This window comes from Oncorhynchus kisutch, linkage group LG6 (assembly GCF_002021735.2).
Source record: "Oncorhynchus kisutch isolate 150728-3 linkage group LG6, Okis_V2, whole genome shotgun sequence".
Taxonomy (NCBI): domain Eukaryota; kingdom Metazoa; phylum Chordata; class Actinopteri; order Salmoniformes; family Salmonidae; genus Oncorhynchus; species Oncorhynchus kisutch.
The window spans coordinates 71,222,611-71,240,690 of record NC_034179.2 but is presented as its reverse complement, the minus strand read 5'-3'; the positions used below and the strand labels follow the sequence as shown (position 1 = coordinate 71,240,690).

At 44.0% G+C, this 18,080-nt stretch overlaps 1 protein-coding gene across 2 annotated transcripts; it reads right to left on the bottom strand.

Annotated features, from left to right (window-relative positions):
• Positions 1 to 13,256: 13,256 nt before the first annotated feature.
• Positions 13,257 to 16,897, bottom strand: LOC109893350 (uncharacterized). 2 transcript variants are annotated; one of them, XM_020486544.2, is made up of 2 exons: positions 16,665 to 16,897; positions 13,257 to 15,311 (listed from the first exon to the last, which is right to left on the bottom strand). In XM_020486544.2, exon 2 carries the CDS (start codon positions 15,302 to 15,304, stop codon positions 13,952 to 13,954), a length of 1,353 nt encoding a protein of 450 aa, XP_020342133.1. In that variant the 5' UTR covers positions 15,305 to 15,311; positions 16,665 to 16,897; the 3' UTR covers positions 13,257 to 13,951. The 2 variants fall into 2 exon arrangements, with proteins under 2 accessions (XP_020342133.1, XP_020342132.1); XM_020486543.2 differs by lacking the exon at positions 16,665 to 16,897 and adding an exon at positions 16,475 to 16,613.
• Positions 16,898 to 18,080: the final 1,183 nt, after the last annotated feature.

The following is an 18,080-nucleotide window of genomic DNA, read 5'->3' as shown; positions in this document are numbered from 1 at the left end:
TTATTTTGATGATCTCAGAGTGGAATGCAGAATGGCGTGTTTGTGCCTGTGTAGGCGAGTCCCAAGACTGGCAGCTCTTATAAGCTTGTATAACACAGGGGAGTGACTGGGATAAAAGCGTGGACTCAGGAGATGTCTCTCTCTCCCTCCCTCCTTGGGAAGGAACACTGTGGTATGTTATGTGAAGTACAGCAGGCTTCTACCATCCATGCCTCTGACTCTGTTTCCAATAGAGATGGAGTGACAGCAGGCAACAGGCTCATGATTTCTCTGCCTGTAAACCAGCTGGACCACAGACAGACAGGCGGACGGACGGACGGATGGACAGACAGACAGACAGACCAGCATGTTCTTAAAGTTCTGGGCATCCTGGCTCTTCCATACATTATTTATCAATCCGATCATTAAAAACTATTTTTCTCCTTCCTCCTCTTATCTCTTTCCATCTTCTGGCATTTCACCTCCTCTTCTCTCTCCTCCATCTTTCACAGTCCATTAGCGGCTGTACTCTCTTCCCACTCGCCCCTCAATCTTGGTCCCTCGACTGCAATGCTCAGGATCTTCCTCTCACCCATAATGCCTGTGGTTCTTTCCCTCGACCTTGGTGTGTCCTTGACCCTCGCTATAGCGTGCGTGATTTCACCGCTGGTGGCTCATACTTTACCTTGTTCTGTCAGATACCATGTTGTTACGTGCAACGAAAATTCATAGCCATATAGATTTTTCTATTTGTAAACTGTTCTTGTGTATGTAGCAGGGCTCTGCCCTAGATCCTGGCTGTGTTCATGTCTGAGAGGTGTATGTTGCCCAGACAACAGAAGAATACATAAATGCTTACAGTGACAAATCTCCTAAGAGACGAAAAGAGTCATAGAGGTAACATAGACGAATCCTCCTGATTCCTGCTTACAAGCAAAAATTAAAGCAGGAAGCAGCAGTGATTAGATCAATAAAAAAGTGGTCAGATGAAGCATGGAATATGTTACAAGATTCCTACGAGGGCATTGAGGAGTACACCACATCAGTCATTGGCTACATCAATAAGTGCATTGATGATGTCATCCCCACAGTGACCGTACGTACATACCCCAACCAGAAGCCATGGATTACAGGCAACATCCGCACTGAGCTAAAGGCTAGAGCTGCCGCTTTCAAGGAGCGCGACTCTAACCTGGAAGCTTATAAGAAATCCTGCTATGCCCTCCGATGAACCATCAAACAGGCAAAGCGTCAATACAGGACTAAGATTGAATCGTAATACACCGGCTCTGACGCTCATCAGATGTGGCAGGGCTTGCAAGCCATTACAGACTACAAAGGGAAGCACAGTGTCTTCACTGACATTTTCAACCTCTCCCTGTCCAAGTTTGTAATACCAACATGTTTTAAGCAGACCACCATAGTGCCTGTGCCCAAGAACACTAAGGTAACCTGCCTAAATGACTACTGACCCGTAGCACTCACGTCTGTAACCATGAAGTGCTTTGAAAGGCTGGTCATGGCTCACATCAACTCCATTATCCCAGAAACCCTAGACCCACTCCAATTTGCATACATCCCAAACAGATCCTCAGATGATGCAATCTCTGTTGCACTCCACACTGCCCTTTCCCACTTGGACAAAAGGAACACCTATTTGAGAATGCTATTCATTGACTACAGCTCAGCGTTCAACACCATAGTGCCCTCAAAGCTCATCAATAAGCCAAGGACCATGGGACAAAACACCTCCCTCTGCAACGTGATCCTGGACTTCCTGATGGGCCACCCCCAGGTGGTAAGGGTAGGTAACAACACATCCGCCACGCTGATCCTCAACACAGGGGCCCCTCAGAGGTGCGTGCTCAGTCCCCTTCTGTACTCCCTGTTCACTCACGACTGCATGGCCAGGCACGACTCCAACACCATCACTAAGTTTGCCGATGACAGTGATAGGCCTGATCACCGACAACGACGAGACAGCCTACAGGGAGGAGGTCAGAGACTTGGCTGTGTGGTGCCAGGACAACAACCTCTTCCTCAACGTAATCAAGACAAAGGAGATGATTGTGGACTACAGGAAAAATAGGACCGAGCACGCCCCCATTCTCATCAACGGGGCTGTAGTGGAGCAGGCTGAGAACTTCAAGTTACTTGGTGTCCACATCACCAACAAACGTACATGGTCCAAACACACCACGACAGTCGCGAAAAAACCTATTCCCCCTCAGGAGACTGAAAAGATTTGGTATGGGTCCTCAGATCCTCAAAAGGTTCTACAGCTGCAACATCGAGCATGACTGGTTGCATCACTGCCTGGTACGGCAACTGCTCGGCCTCTGACCGCAAGGCACTACAGAGGGTAGTGCGAACGGCCCAGTACACCACTGGGGCCAAGCTTCCTGACATCCTCCATACCAGGCGGTGTCAGAGGACGACCCTAATAATTGTCAAAGACTCCAGCCACCCTAGTCATAGACTGTTCTCTCTGCTACCGCACGGCAAGCAGTACCGGAGTCTAGGTTCAAGAGGCTTCTAAACAGCTTCTACCCCCAAGCCATAAGACTCCTGAACACCTAATCAAATGGCCACCCAGACTATTTGCACTGCTCCCCCCCCACCCTTTTTTACATCGCTGCTCCTCTTGGTTGTTATCATCTATGCATGTACATATTACCTCAACTAACCAGTGCCCCCGCACATTGACCTGTACCAGTATATAGTCACGCTATTGTTATTTTACTGCTGCTCTTTAATTACTTGTTACTTTAATTTCTTATTCGTATCTATATATTTTTTAACTACATTGTTGGTTAGGGGCTTGTAAGTAAGCATTACACTGTAAGGTGTTGTATTCAGAGCATGTGACTAATAACATTTGATAACAGCGATGCCAGGGTTACCAAGGTAACCTTTACTCTCTACATTTCCATCATGTCACCCCCTCTCAGGTTCGTATCCCTGTGGACTTACATTGTGTTGCAGCTGCCTGTCAAGAGTAACCTTGCCTCTGGCCCGCCCACCACAGAGCTATCCCGAGCTGCTCCAGTCACATGGCGGTATTTTCACCTCACCATTTTTTATAAGCATGAAACTGAACTCATAACTTTATTGTTGTGGTCAGTGGAGTGGGAAAGTGGGCTGACAGAGCATAACACTGGCTGTGATAGTGAGGTAATGCCCTCTCTGCATGGGCCAAAGACTGCTGGTACAGTACACCATCTCCATTCTCTCTCTCTCTCTCTCTCTCTCTTTCTCTCTCTCTCTCTCTCTCTCTCTCACCCTCTTTCTCTCTCTCACCCTCTTTCTCTCTCTCTCTCTCTCACCCTCTTTCTCCCTAATTTCCTCTCTGCATGGGCCAAAGACTGCTGGTACAGTACACCACCTCCATTCTCTCTCTCTCTCTCTCTCTCTCTCTCTCTCCCTAATTTCCTCTCTGCATGGGCCAAAGACTGCTGGTACAGTACACCACCTCCTCTCTCTCTCTCTCTCTCTCTCTCTCTCCCTAATTTCCTCTCTGCATGGGGCCAAAGACTGCTGGTACAGTACACCATCTACATTCTCTCTCTCTCTCTCTCTCCCTCATTTCCTCTCTGCATGGGGCCAAAGACTGCTGGTACAGTACACCATCTACATTCTCTCTCTCTCTCTCTCTCCCTCATTTCCTCTCTGCATGGGGCCAAAGACTGCTGGTACAGTACACCATCTCCATTCTCTCCATTCTCTCCATTCTCTCCATTCTCTCCATTCTCTCCATTCTCTCTCTCTCTCTCTCTCTCTCTCTCTCTCTCTCTCTCTCTCTCATCCACCATATCTTCTTGTATACACATTACACACAATCTTCCTCAGATTGAGTGTGTGGTTGAGGGACCTAGAAAGTTTCACTATCTCCCCCAGCCTCCTCTCTCATTACTGGGGAGCGTTTCTCCACCCACCTCCTCCTAGCTCTGGTTCTGAGCTCCACAAGACCAAGTCCCTTGGCTCCCGTTGGTTACCATATCATCTCTCGGTGCGAGAGATGCGCCCCCAGGACTGTAGCAATGCAACGCACTGCCTGTGCCTTTAAGAGAGAGGGAGAGATGGAAAGAGAGAGAGGTGTGCAATGGAGAGAAACAGGAGAGATCGAGAGAGAAAGAGACAGAAAGAGCACAATAAACTATCATGAACAAAAATGTTGTTCATTCTTAGCCGTGTGCTGAGCATCTCTGCACAGGCACACACACTCTCTTCTTAGGCACTTATTGCTAAAGAGTACGCCTCTCTCACACACACACACGCTCACAGCTATCAGAGCTCGGCTGGATCACAGCCATCTCGCCGAGGAGGATCCAAGAGAGCAAGAGGAAAACGGAGAGAGAGAGACAAAGGGAAGGAGGACGGAAGAAGGAGAGGAACGAATAGGAAGCAGGAACGGCACGAGGAAGGAGAGACTAAACGCTTGTGTGAAGAAGAGAACGTGAGGGACAGGAGGGAGGAGAAAAAAGAGGAGGAACAGGAAACGCGATCACTCTCGGCTCCAGCTGTCCGCGTCGCAGCATGGGCAATGCACCATCCCAAGGCATGTCAACGCTACTATCTCCATGTGTACATAAGTAGCAGCTCGATTTTATTTTACAATGTGTTATATTTTCCAATCTGCTGGTCTGTGCTATCAGATACTCTCCCAGCAGGGAGTGGGGGGTTGGATGTGGGCGCTGGCGATGAGGCATTGCTAGAATGTGATGCTCTGACGGGGACAAGGATGCAGGGTGGCTGGGGAAAGGGAGAGGGGATGTGGGGCTGTGGATGAGAGAGATACTGGGAGATGCTGGAGGGATTGGGTGGAGGTTACAGGATGCATGCATGTGCGGAAGAGCCGGGAAACGGGAAGGGGCTTGTGCAGAGCATAGGGAATAGAACGGTCATTACTGAGGCAGGAGATGCTGGGGTGTGTGTGTGTGTGTGTGTGTGTGTGTGTGTGTGTGTGTGTGAGGTGAACAGAAGGTGGAAATACCGGTGTGTGGAGGTGGCGGTGACAACAGCTGCATCTGTCAGCCTCATGGGAAGCCTCGGGGAAGTGAAGTGTTCCAAGGATTGTGTGTGAGAGAGGGAGAGAGAGAAAGTAGGATGGAAATGAATGGGTGTGTAGAGCACAGTCAATTTGTTTGTGTGTGTGTAAAATGGGATGGTGCTGTTAATGGAGGAGTGAGTGGGTTAGCACTGTTTCCTGCTGGTGTGCTTTTGATGTCTGTCTCTCTCTGCCTGTCTCTCTGCCTGTCTCTCTCTCTCTCTCTCTCTCTCTCTCTCTCTCTCTCTCTCTCTCTCTCTCTCTCTCTCTTTCTCTCTCTCTCTCTCTCTGTTTCCAAACTGGAAAAAGCAGTGCATAGGTTTGGTTTGCTGAAACACCCCTGAAAATGGAGGGAGACAAGTGTAAGAAAGAGGAATTCTTAGAGAGAGTGAGAGCAAGAGAGGAGTGAGAGGGTGTGTGTATGTCGGGGGGTGGGGGATGTAAAGACAGAAATGGATGAATAAAAAAATGCTTGAGGCATGCCTTAGCCCTAATGGGATGGATGTGGGTCTTTGATAAGCCAGAGAAGGAGGAAATTGTAACAGAAACACAGAGGCAGAGAAAAGGGGAATAGGGAGGGATGGCTGACTGCTCAGAGTGGAGGGAGGAATATAGCTTGGGGAATTCTGCCAGCTTTCTTTCCCTCCCTCTCTGTTTTTTTCCTGTCTCTTCCCTCTTTTTTCCCCCTCCCCTTCCACTGCTCTTATTTTCCCATCAACCAGGGACTGTCTGGTTGCTAGAGGGAAAACGAGTTGAGAAGAGAGTGATAAGGAGGATGAGAGAGAGACAATGAAAGAAATGACAGAATAAAGGAGATTTTAGGAGAGATGAGATGGTAGTATAAGTAACGGTTGAGGGAAGAACAGGCCAGGAGCAGTACAAAGACACAAGGTTGATAGACAATACAATGTATTCGGGTATGACGCTACAAGCTTGGCACACCTGCATTTGGGGAGTTTCTCCCATTCTTCTCTGGAGATCCTCTCAAGCTCTGTCAGGTTGGATGGGGAGTGTTGCTGCACAGCTATTTTCAGGTCTCTCCATAGATGTTCGATCAGGTTCAAGTCCAAGCTCTGGCTGGGTCCCTCAAGGACATTCAGAGAGTTGTCTCAAAGTCACTTCTGTGTTGTCTTGTCTGTATTCTTAGGGTCGTTGTCCTGTTGTAAGGTGAACCTTCTGAGGTCCTGAGCGCTCTGGAGCAGGTTTTCATCAAGGATCGGTCTGTATTTTTGCTCCTTTCATCTTTCCCTCGATCCTGACTAGTCTCTCAGTCCCTGCCGCTGAAAAACCTCCCCACAGCATGATGCTGCCACCACCATGCTTCACCGTAGAGAGTGACTAGAGTTCAATCTTAGTTTCATCAGACCAGAGAACCTTGTTTATTATGGTCTTATAGTTTTGGCAAACTCCAAGCTGGCTGTTACATGCCTTTTACTGAGGAGTGGCTTCCGTCTGGCCACTCTACCATAAAGGCCTGATTGGTGGAGTGCTGCAGAGATGGTTGTCCTTCTGGAATGTTCTCCCATCTTCACAGAGGAACTCTGGAGCTCTGTCAGAGTGGCCATCGGGTTCTTGGTCACCTCCCTGACCAAGGCCCTTCTCCCCCAATTACTCAGTTTGGCCGAGCAGCCAGCTCTAGGAAGAGTCTTGGTGGTTCCAAAGTTTTTCAATTTAAGAATGATAAAGGCCACTGTGTTCTTGGGAACATTCAATACTGCAAAATGTTTTGGTACCCTTCCCCAGATCTGTGCCTCGATACGATCCTGTCTCAGAGCTCTACGGACAATTACCTCAACCTCATGCCTTGGTTTTTGCTCTGACATGCACTGTCAACTATGGGACCTTACAGTTGAAGTCAGAAGTTTACATATACCTTAGCCAAATACATTTAAACCCAAGTAAAAATTCCCTGTCTTAGGTCAGTTAGGATCACCACTTTATTTTAAGAATGTGAAATGTCATTCAGTTTTTATTTCTTTCATCACATTCCCAGTGGGTCAGACGTTTACATACACTCAATTAGTATTTGGTAGCATTGCCTTTAAAGTGTTTAACTTGGGTCAAACGTTTCGGGTAGCCTTCCACAAGCGTTCCACAATACGTTGGGTGAATTGTGGCACATTCCTCCTGACAGAGCTGGTGTAACTGAATCAGGTTGGTAGGCCTCCTTGCTCGCACACGCTTTTTCAGTTCTGCCCACACATTGTCCATAGGATTGAGGTCAGGGCTTTGTGATGGCCACTCCAATACTTGACTTTGTTGTCCTTAGCCATTTTACCACAACTTTGAAAGTATGCTTGGGGTCATTGTCCATTTGGAAGACCCATTTGCGACCAAGCTTTAACTTCCTGACTGATATCTTGAGATGTTACTTCAATATATCCACATAATTGTACTCCCTCATGATGCCATCTATTTTGTGAAGTGCACCAGTCCCTCCTGCAGCAAAGCACCCCCACACATGATGCTGCCACACCGTGCTTCACAGTTGGGATGGTGCTCTTTGACTTGCAAGCCTCCTCCTTTTCCTCCAAACATAATAATGGTCATTATGGCCAAATAACTTGTGTCATGCACAAAGTAGATGTCCTAACTGACTTACCAAAACTATAGTTTGTTAACAAGAAAATTGTGGAGGGGTTGAAAAACAAGTTTTAATGACTCCAACCTAAGTGTATGTAAACTTCCGACTTCAACTGTATAATGGACAGGTGTTTATTTTTTTCAAATCATGTCCAATCGATGGATCCCCCTATGATGATCAATGGAAACAGAATGCACCTGAACTCAATTTTGAGTGTCATAGCAAAGGGTCTGAAAATGTACGTAAATAAGGTATTTATGTTTTGTTTTTTTGTAAATCTGCAAAGTTCAAAGTGTAAAGTTTCCTTTGCCATTATGGGGTACTGTGTGTAGATTGATGAGGGGAAACAATAATTGAATCCATTTTAGAATAAGGCTGTAACGTAACAAGGTGTGGAAAAAGTCAAGGAGTCTAAATACTTTCCAAATGCACTGCAAGTAATAGAAGGATGTGGATGACAATGAAGATGGCAGAGTACTGTAGAGGAGAGAGGTGGATTTGAACGAGTGTCTTTTCTCTTAGTGATGATGACTTGGTCCTGACTGAGCTTACACTAGATCCAAAGACAGGTGTGATTCTATTGATGTCGCCTTCCAGAACGCGTAACCTGAATTGCGTCAAAAGGAAAATCCGCCTTCAAAAAGGGTCAAGAGATGAAAGAAAGAAACTGCCGTATCCAAAATGCCTTTGGTCAATGGTCATATCCAGAACAAAATGTGCCGGGGCTGCTTTGGACTCTTGTCTGTCTGTCCGCTATCCTTCATTCTGTTCGTTCTTGGGGTTTTATCTGCTGTCTGGTTTTTGGAGGGATTGAAATGGATTAGTAGGCTGAATAGCTAAGCCACTGGCTTCTTTTCCTCCAAACAGACATTAGGGCCTGTGTCCCAGATGCCACTTATTACCAACCTAGTGCACTACTTTTGATCATAGCCTCATAGCCGGTCAAAGTAGTGCACCATGTAGGGAATAGGGTGCCATTTGGGACACAGCCGAGGTCAGCCGTATGCCTGTAGCCAACTTGCTGAGTGAGGTAACTGAATGCCAGCTTTAAGTAGCCTGAAAATATCACCATTCAGTTTCTAATGATGAAACGGAAGCAAGTCTATCTTAAGCCCTTGACTGAGGTTGACCAATACACACTACAGAAACCATGTTACAGAAACAATGCACTAATAGGAGAGGTATGCTACAGCCCAGTAGCCTGCATTGTAAAGTCTAGTTCCCCTACTGATACCTTGGAGCAGAGGGATCCGATCTTGGCCCGAGCTTTGTTCCCACAACAACGTTGTGTAGTAGGGTTTATGTGGGATTGAGTTCAACGCACATCATGTGTGTGCTGAGTGATGGTCACCAGTGAGCAGAAGTCATGTCAGAGGGAAGCGTGCATGCTGCTAGTGACAGGATGCTGTAACACTGTATGGGAGGGAGATAACACTACTCTGAGGGAGGGAAACATTCTAATACCACGGCATGACTGTCGATGTCGGAAGGATAACAAACACAGCCTACTGTATAAGGGGATGAGTGGAGTGAGGTGTGTGCGCGTGTGTGTGTGCGTGTTCTTGTGTGTGCGCGTCCGTGTGTGTGTCTGTCAGTATGTGCGCGTGTGTGTGTCAATGTGTGGTTGTGCGTGCGTGTGTACAGCTTCACCCTGCCTTGGCAGAGGGCTAATGCAACAGTATCTGAAGGTAGCTCTTAGAGTAGTTATTTAAAAGGACACTTGAGAAGGCTTGTGTACCTCTGCTCTCTCCTCTGTTCATCTGCTCTCTCCTCTCTATTTATTTGTTCTCTCCTCTTCATTAGACAAGACACTTGCGTGAATCGAAGAGATACAGCCACAAGCAAACATTTCAGTCTATCCATGGGCCTATTTCAAGCAGGGAATAGCAATTGTGAAACCTATGAGTGTGTGTGTGTGCTTTAATGTTATGCATTTTTCTGTACTGTGTCTGTGTATTTGTCTATACTATACGGTATGCGACTATATTTCATTGTTTTCTTGCCATGCACCTCCTTATTCCCCAGGTCTTTGTTGCACAAAGCACATGACTGCTGCCTGCCGATTGGCTGGTGATGATGCAATGCTTTATGGCAGCATAGCTGTTTGGTTTGAGGGCCTTTTGGAAGTAATTGAACCAACTGGGAGTAGCTTTGCATCAAATGTAGTGATAGCAAACCAGATATCACATGCATTACAAAGTATGTTCAGAACACAGACACACAAGGCGATAGGCTACCCTTCAGGACACACAGCTTGTCTACAATCAATTAGGCATGCTGTTGTTCCATGAAGGCGGAGCGGTTCTCACAGTGTGTGTGTGTGTGTATGTGTATGTGTGTGTGTCCTGAGAGAGAGCCCGCGTACTGGTTTAGAACAGTGTGTGATGGTGCTCAATCCTTCTCTGTCAGCAGATGGTCTTTACAGGTTCTCTCTGCATTCATAGGGGCTTCAGCACTGTGGGAGAAGATGGATGACTGAGCGCTTCTACAGAGCCAACTTTTACTCTCATATATTGATTGGGACAGCCTTCCCTCCTTTCAAACTCCCTCCCTACTTTCACTTTTTTTTTTTGAGAAGTCAGTAGTTCTCCCAACCAATCACATGGCCTCCTCCCCTCTCTGTGTTTGAGATTGGATCCTTCCAAAAGGAATAGCGTGTATCAGGAATCGGTCACAGTTGTACTACTAAGCTTTGAAGGTCATTAATGATTCAAGGGTTTGAAGATTACATGTGTTTATCAAAGGTCCCTGTTGTCCTACTAAGATCACAACAGGGTGGATTTTTATATCTGTGTATCATCATGGAAGTCTGAATATTTTATTCTGATTTTCCACAGCAGTTCATTTTGATGTATATATTTTTGTAATACACTAAGCTGTAGGCCTAAGTGTGTTTACAGATCATGACGAAATACATCCCCATAATTGTCCTGAAATGAGCTTTATTGAAATGAATCACATTTGATGATTTGTTGTTGACCATTTCTATCCTGCCAAGCCGTCAAAGCCTATGACTGTTGTAAAAGTAGCATTCATTTATCTAACTGAAGATTTGCATACTTTATTTGCCAAATATGTCAATCTCAGTCAATCTCTCTCTCTCTCTTTACTCGCAACCAGACGGTTGCTATGTTATTTAGCCATTACAATTTCAACACAAATGATAGTATCTTTAATAGACTGACCGATTTACTTTACTCATGGTGGATACTTGGACAATGGGTGGACGTATCCATCTACAAATTGGGATTTTTAAGGGTTTTTAAAGTGGAGTGTTTTTTTTGTTATAAACAAAAATGATTTTATAAGGGGTGGATCAGCTCTATCATTGCAGAAAGATTGTTGCTTCCATCAATGTAATTGTCTGCATCATTTCCAATCCCCCATATATGTTTGGGGTAAATATATATATCCATATACAGTGGGGCAAAAAGTATTTAGTCAGCCACCAATTGTGCAAGTTCTCCCACTTAAAGATGAGAGAGGCCTGTAATTTTCATCATAGGTACACTTCAACTATGACAGACAAAATGAGAAAAAAAATCCAGAAAATCACATTGTAGGATTTTTTATGAATTTATTTGCAAATTATGGTGGAAAATAAGTATTTGGTCAATAACAAAAGTTTATCTCAATAATTTGTTATATACCCTTTGTTGGCAATGACAGAGGTCAAACGTCAAAAGTCCTCACAAGGTTTTCACACACTGTTGCTGGTATTTTGGCCCATTCCTCCATGCAGATCTCCTCTAGAGCAGTGATGTTTTGTTTCATCAGAACAGAGGACATTTCTCCAAAAAGTACGAACTTTGTCCCCATGTGCAGTTGCAAACCGTAGTCTGGATTTTTTATGGCGGTTTTGGAGCAGTGGCTTCCTCCTTGCTGAGTGGCCTTTCAGGTTATGTCGATATAGGATTTGTTTTACTGTGGATATAGATACTTTTATACCTGTTTCCTCCAGCATCTTCACAAGGTCCTTTGCTGTTGTTCTGGGATTGATTTGCACTTTTCGCACTAAAGTAAATTAATCTCTAGGAGACAGAACGCATCTACTTCCTGAGCGGTATGACGGCTGCGTGGTCCCAAGGTGTTTATACTTGCGTACTATTGTTTGTACAGATGAATGTGGTTTGGAAATTGCTTCCAAGGATGAACCAGACTTGTGGAGGTCTACAATTTGTTTTCTGAGGTCTTAGCTGATTTCTTTTGATTTCCCCATGATGTCAAGCAAAAAGGCACTGAGATGGAAGGTAGGCTTTGAAATACATCCACAGGTACACCTCCAATTGACTCAAATTATGTCAATTAGCCTATCAGAAGCTTCTAAGCCATGACATAATTGTCTGGAATTTTCCAAGCTGTTTATATGCACAGTCAACTTAGTGTATGTAAACTTCTGACCCACTTGAATTGTGAATTATAAGTGAAATAATATGTTGGTAAACAATTGTTGGAAGAATTACTCGTGTCGCACAAAGTAGATGTCCTAACCAACTTGCCAAAACTATAGTTTGTTTACAAGAAATGTGTGGATTGGTTGAAAAACAAGTTTTAATGACTCCAACATATGTGTATGTACACTTCTGACCTCACATGTATCTACATTTTACAGACCCTGTATGTTTTACATTTGTTATCTTGTTGTTATTAGTCCCACCCTTCATCTCCATTCATCCCCTCCCATCTCTCTCTTAACACCATCCATATTGGATTTCTATTTGCCATATATTTTTTCACTATGCTGTGATGCTTCACAAAAGTACTGAACCTTTCTATTCTCGTAGTTTCTACAGATTGTAAATTAAAGATAAACATTTTTGCAAAAAATAGTTATGATATTATTATTGATTGATTGACTATGACTTTTCAAATCACCCAGTATTGCTATCTGCAGTGTTAGTTCTAGGCAAATGTTGCAATTCTTCAGCCATTCCTGGACCTGTAACCAAAAACGAGCTACATATGGACAGTACCAAAATAAATGATCTAATGGCTCTGCCTCCTCACAGCAAAATCTGCAGAGCTGGGAAGATTGTATCCTCCATATATATAACATTCTATTGGTTGCAAGAAATTTGTATAATAATTTAAATAGAAAAATTGGAAGTTTTAAATCCGGCGTTGTTTTGCGTGTCAATTCATAAACCATGTGCCATGGAATGGTTACATCAAAAATAAACTATTTTGCAATTTATATGGCACAGCTGTCAATTTTTACGCCCTTAAATGAAATTGGAAAATGAAATTGGAGACTGTTTTTATTTATCACAATTTTATTTAACCGTATATGGTCTTTAATGCAGGGCCAACAGACAACTTAATAGACTTTTTTTTGACCGTAAGTTATCTTTAATGGAGTGAAGGGAATGGTATCAAACAGCTGGTTTTAATGTGTTTGGATTCCATTCCATTCCACTCTATTCCAGCCATTTTTATGAGCCGTCCTCCCCTCAGCAGCCTCCACTGCTTTAAATATATTTATTTCTGTGAAATGTATTGAAAGTTCCCAGAATTTTGCAACCCTAGTCAAAATACTGCTGGCCCTCCTCTGCTCCTCTGTGGTTAGATTGTGAGTCTAACCAGCCCAAACAAATCTACTCATCCATTAGCAATCTTGATAATCATGGCCTTAAATATAACACAATGTTATTCATCTTTATCTTTATTGGGATCCTCATTAGCTGACACCCTGACGACCGCTAATCTTCCTGGCCTCCATGAACACAACAAAATGTACTTTGCAATTTATATTGAAAAACTGTAACACCATTGACGGTAGTAGACAATACAAACATTTGACATGAAGATATTACAGACATCAGTGCTCGATTGGTCTAGTCAGGGTAGTTTGTTCAGTTGCAGTTATGAAGTTATCATAGGTCAGGTAGCTTAGGGTAGTTGATAAACTACCTCAGGGCATTATGCTGATCTATGCCTTTTGATTCATTCACTCTCCCTACATCTCCATCTTAATACCTGAGACTAAACATATTTTAGTAGTAGTCTAATCGGTCTCTGAGTTACAGAAGGGTCAGATGTGTCCAATCCTGTCTGCTCTCTACTGCCGTCAGCATGGTGATTGGCTGCTCCCTGTCGCCACGGAGACGGCGTGGTGTTGTGTAAGCGGTGGAGACAGGGCTCTTTGTTAATCACATGACTGAGGTGTTCTCTGTTGGGTGCTTTAAATTTACACAGTTGCTTTCCAATTTCTTTCCAAGTGTTGTAAGATTCTGCTGGTTTCTCCCTAAATGACTGTTTTTGCTCAACAGTCTGAGGGGTTAAGTACCTCGCTCATGGCTGGAGACACTAATACTAATACCAGCAATCCTCCAGACACCTTTTTACCATTCCCATGGTTTAGTTTTTGCAAGAGTTTGATCATATGTTTCCTTGAGGAAGAATCGAGCTTGAGCTCCAGGTTGAATGGACAAACTAGACTCATACGAATATATATCATATTTATCATATATATCATATGTGTCATCCTGTTTAGTGAAATAGATAGCATACTGGTAAGTATAGTAACAATGACTAGAATAGTTGTGATTGGTGTAGAATCCAACCCACGAGTACTTCAGTCTTAAATCAGTCTTCCAATCAGGGAAGGTCTTATTGATGAACAGGCGAGCGCATCCGTAGCCGTCTTTAGTGTAGAGCTGCAGACTGGCGTCATACCCCTCGATGCCAACAGGAGCCTTCCTGTCTGCGTCATCATACTGAGGTCCTCTCATGAAGACATCTGACCCGTCCTTGGAGAGGAGCTTGACCTGTAGCCCGTGGTTAAGGTACTGGTTGGTGTCATTGGTTCCGTAGCTACGCGTGTCAAGAGAGCGAGATAAGAGATTCTTTCCATCTTTATTAAAGAGTGCCAGCATCACCCCCACATCGAGTAGGCTGTCAGGGACATTGGCCCATCTGAGCCGGGCGTACCCACTTTCTGTGGATTTCACCTGGAGTACAACAGCATAGCACTCTGTGTGGTGGTCATTCACCACGGCCCCTTTCATTATAGCAGGGGACTCATTTAGAGTCATTCTACCTGCGTCTTCAACCGTGTATGTGCTATCAGTGGCAAAGCAGTTCCATGTGAAGGTTCTGGAGTCTACGTCATAGCCGGCAGCGTACAGAAACACGTCCACACTGTTCACCCGGTTTTGCGAAAGGGTCCTGATCTCCCTCAGGAGGGCGGGGCGGATCTGGTAGGTGTTTTTGTGGTCATACTCACTGCTTCTTCGATAGTGCTGAGTGATGTAGACTGCCTCTATCAGTGGACTGTTGGGGCTTGTTCTGACAACTAACCTGTCCATGTTCCTCTCTAAGTTTCCTGGGGTAAGGTAGTAGCTGCGAGTGACATAAGGATCGAGTGAGTATGCTGTTGGTGTGTTGATATTCCCGACTTCGTAGTAACCCTGTCTGTTCTGATTTTGCAGTTGTGGAAAAACTTCATAGTTATTGAAGTGATGGAAGCCCCAGTCTCCTCTTTCTGGTAAGAACGTTGGTATGAGTGTATCGTCGTTATCAACGTATAGGCCGCCCGAGATGAAGTGTAGCAGCATTAGGCCATGACGAGGGAATCTGTGGCCAAACTCGATGTTCCTGAGGTCTTTTGTTGAGTTAAGGACAGGTATGTCTGCAGACACTAAGGCCAGTGGTAGCAACAAGACAAAGATGCAACGCAAGCCTTTTCTCTCCATGGTAATCCTGTGAGAGAGAGAGAGACAGACTGTATGATGGCAGCAGTACAACCTAGGGAGAAATTGAGGGGGGAAAAATGGATTGATTGATTGCAATTGATTACAATGGCTAAGGTGCATAAAGATGGGGAATTCAAATATGATGTTTTTTTTTTTACCACTACCCACAGACTTTTTAAACTACAGTGTACGACATGGTTCAATGCGCCAATAAATCAGCACGATCAACTTTCCCTTTTTTCAAACTGCCACCATCCTGGAGCTAGAAATGGGATCATGTATAAGTGCTTATGCAGATACCAAAAATAGTAACGTAGAGCTATGTACAGCAAACGGAGCAAATAAGGGATTTGTGTGGGGAAAAGTCTATGCATTTACATATCGCAATAATGTATATTATATTGATATATAGATGTCCTTTTTTTGCTACTGTCGGTAGCGAGTTATGGCTGCTGTATATTGTTGCCTAGATACAGAAAACAAACAGAAGCTTTCTACTGCAGTATCTCACGGTGTAATTGTCATGCACCACCACCTGTGTTTTGTTCATGTTTAGTTGTGTTTAGTTAGTTATTCGAGGACCTCCCGTTGTTAAACAGCACTTTTATTTCCCTGATCGATCAACACTCATTTTTTCATGCTCTCTATTGTCTCTCTGCAGCAGACATATAGTGAGTAACATGTTTGAAAAGATCAAATTGCAATATAAACGCAGTATTGAATCACAAATCAAATCAAATCAAATTGTATTGGTCACATGCGCCGAATACAACAGGTGTAGTTGACCTGACAGAGAAAGGCTTACTTACGAGCCCCTAACAGTTGTCAAATACATATAGAATCATGAGAATTGCAATTCATAATGGTATCGGCACCTAAGTATCGTGGTAATATCCCTGGAAATTCCTCGTCCTAATGTCCACTACTGGAGCTTTTTTTTGTCTTTCCTTCCTCCGAGCTCAATTGCTGTTAAGAATTTGCAGTACAATTCGTAACTGCAAGCGTAATACAAGTGAGCATTTAGGGGGAAAAAATGCTTTTCATTGTAATCAGATACAAGTTATAAGATCATAAACACTGTTAGGCATTTTTCAATTCCTAACTGCACATAAATAATAAGAGCATTTAAGAGAAAAAGTATGGATGCATTAGAAAATGATATTCTCTGACCGTGTTCCTGGTGAACCGTCCTCTGATCTAGTGAACACAGAACCACCTCACCTCCTTTTACAGCCCAGCAGAAGACTGACGTCTCCAGGAAAGGAAAAGAGTCACACTTTCACCCACTAACCTGGCAGACCGCTCAGGTGTGTGTTTGTGTGTGCCCCCAAGTCACAATCAGTTATAACAGGAGGTTCACCTTTTTACACTTGAGCAGAGGTTGCGTTCCACTGCTCAGACTTTACATGCATCAACCAACTTCTCCCTCAGTACGACAGACCACCATCTCCCTCATCTGTTCTTCTCCCATCACCTCTATCCCCTGCGGTTTACTACCACACTCTTAGGAAAAAAAGGGTTCCTAAAGCGTTCTCCGGCTGTCTCCATAGGAGAACACTTTTTAGTTTCGGGTAGAACCCTTTTGGGGTCAAGTAAGGTGTGTAATGAAACTGTTCCTTCTCACTTCATCTAACCTAACCTGACCTCGTTCCTCATTTCTCACTACTCCTCAGCTATTCAACCTTATCAGTGACCGCGACCAAATGATTACCTTTTCCCTTAATTAGTAACTTTCCAGACCGAAACGACTTATTCAACCTCTAATGACCCCACCATATACAATACGTTCCTTCTAGTATAGCAACATTTCAAACTAGAACCCAACAACAATTCATGGTAAAACACAGTGTATTTCTGCTTTTCATTCCTACCAAATGACAGTGAAATGGTTGGTCCAGAATACAAAGCAGCCACGGCAGGCCCTTTCTCCCTCTGCTTCTCCCTCCTTCCTCCCGTGCAATGCTAAACGCTGACATTTACTGCAAACAGAAATGCATCCGTTTGCAAAAATTGTCAGGCAGCATCATCAAGGATAGTCTGCTTTGCCTTCCATGTTTCAATAATCCCATCACCTCTACCCCCTGCGGTTTACTACCACACTCATAGAAAAAAGGGTTCTCCATAAGATAACCCTTTTCAGTTTCAGGTAGAAGCCTGTGGAAAGGGTTCTTTATAGAACCTGAAAGGGGTCTACCTGGAACCAAAATGTTGTACCTGGAATAAGGTATCTAATTTGATTAATTCAAAGGTATGTTTTAGCTCGGTATTCCAAATGCCTGTATCACAAGAATCAAAAAAAAAAAATCTCGCGTTTTTATGAGCCTTTATGTCCTCTTGTTCTCCTGTTGTCTTTTTGGTCTCGTTTCATTCACTTCCTTTCTGTTGTCAAGCACCTTCCCATTTAATCAGACACACTATGTCTCAACTCCTCATATTGCACGCAGACACTACTAAAACGGGAGTATCAATGAACGTTGATTCTGGGAAACTGCTAGCAGCATTTTAGCCCGAAGACTGTTATACTAGCTCTCTCATCTGTGTTTTATAAATGTGCTATAAACATAAAACCCAGTTCTATAAGGAATTGGCAACTCGTTCTATTTATGAGAAATAAGGTAGACCACTTGATTTCAACATCTTATCAAGGTGGACAGGCTAGTATGATGTTCACACAGTTGGAGACAGGCAGTTCTACCTCGTAGAACCTTGTGTTCTACCTTGTTAGCTAGCAAAAAGGTCCAAGTTAGCTGAACTTGAAATATAAAGATTGGCTGGC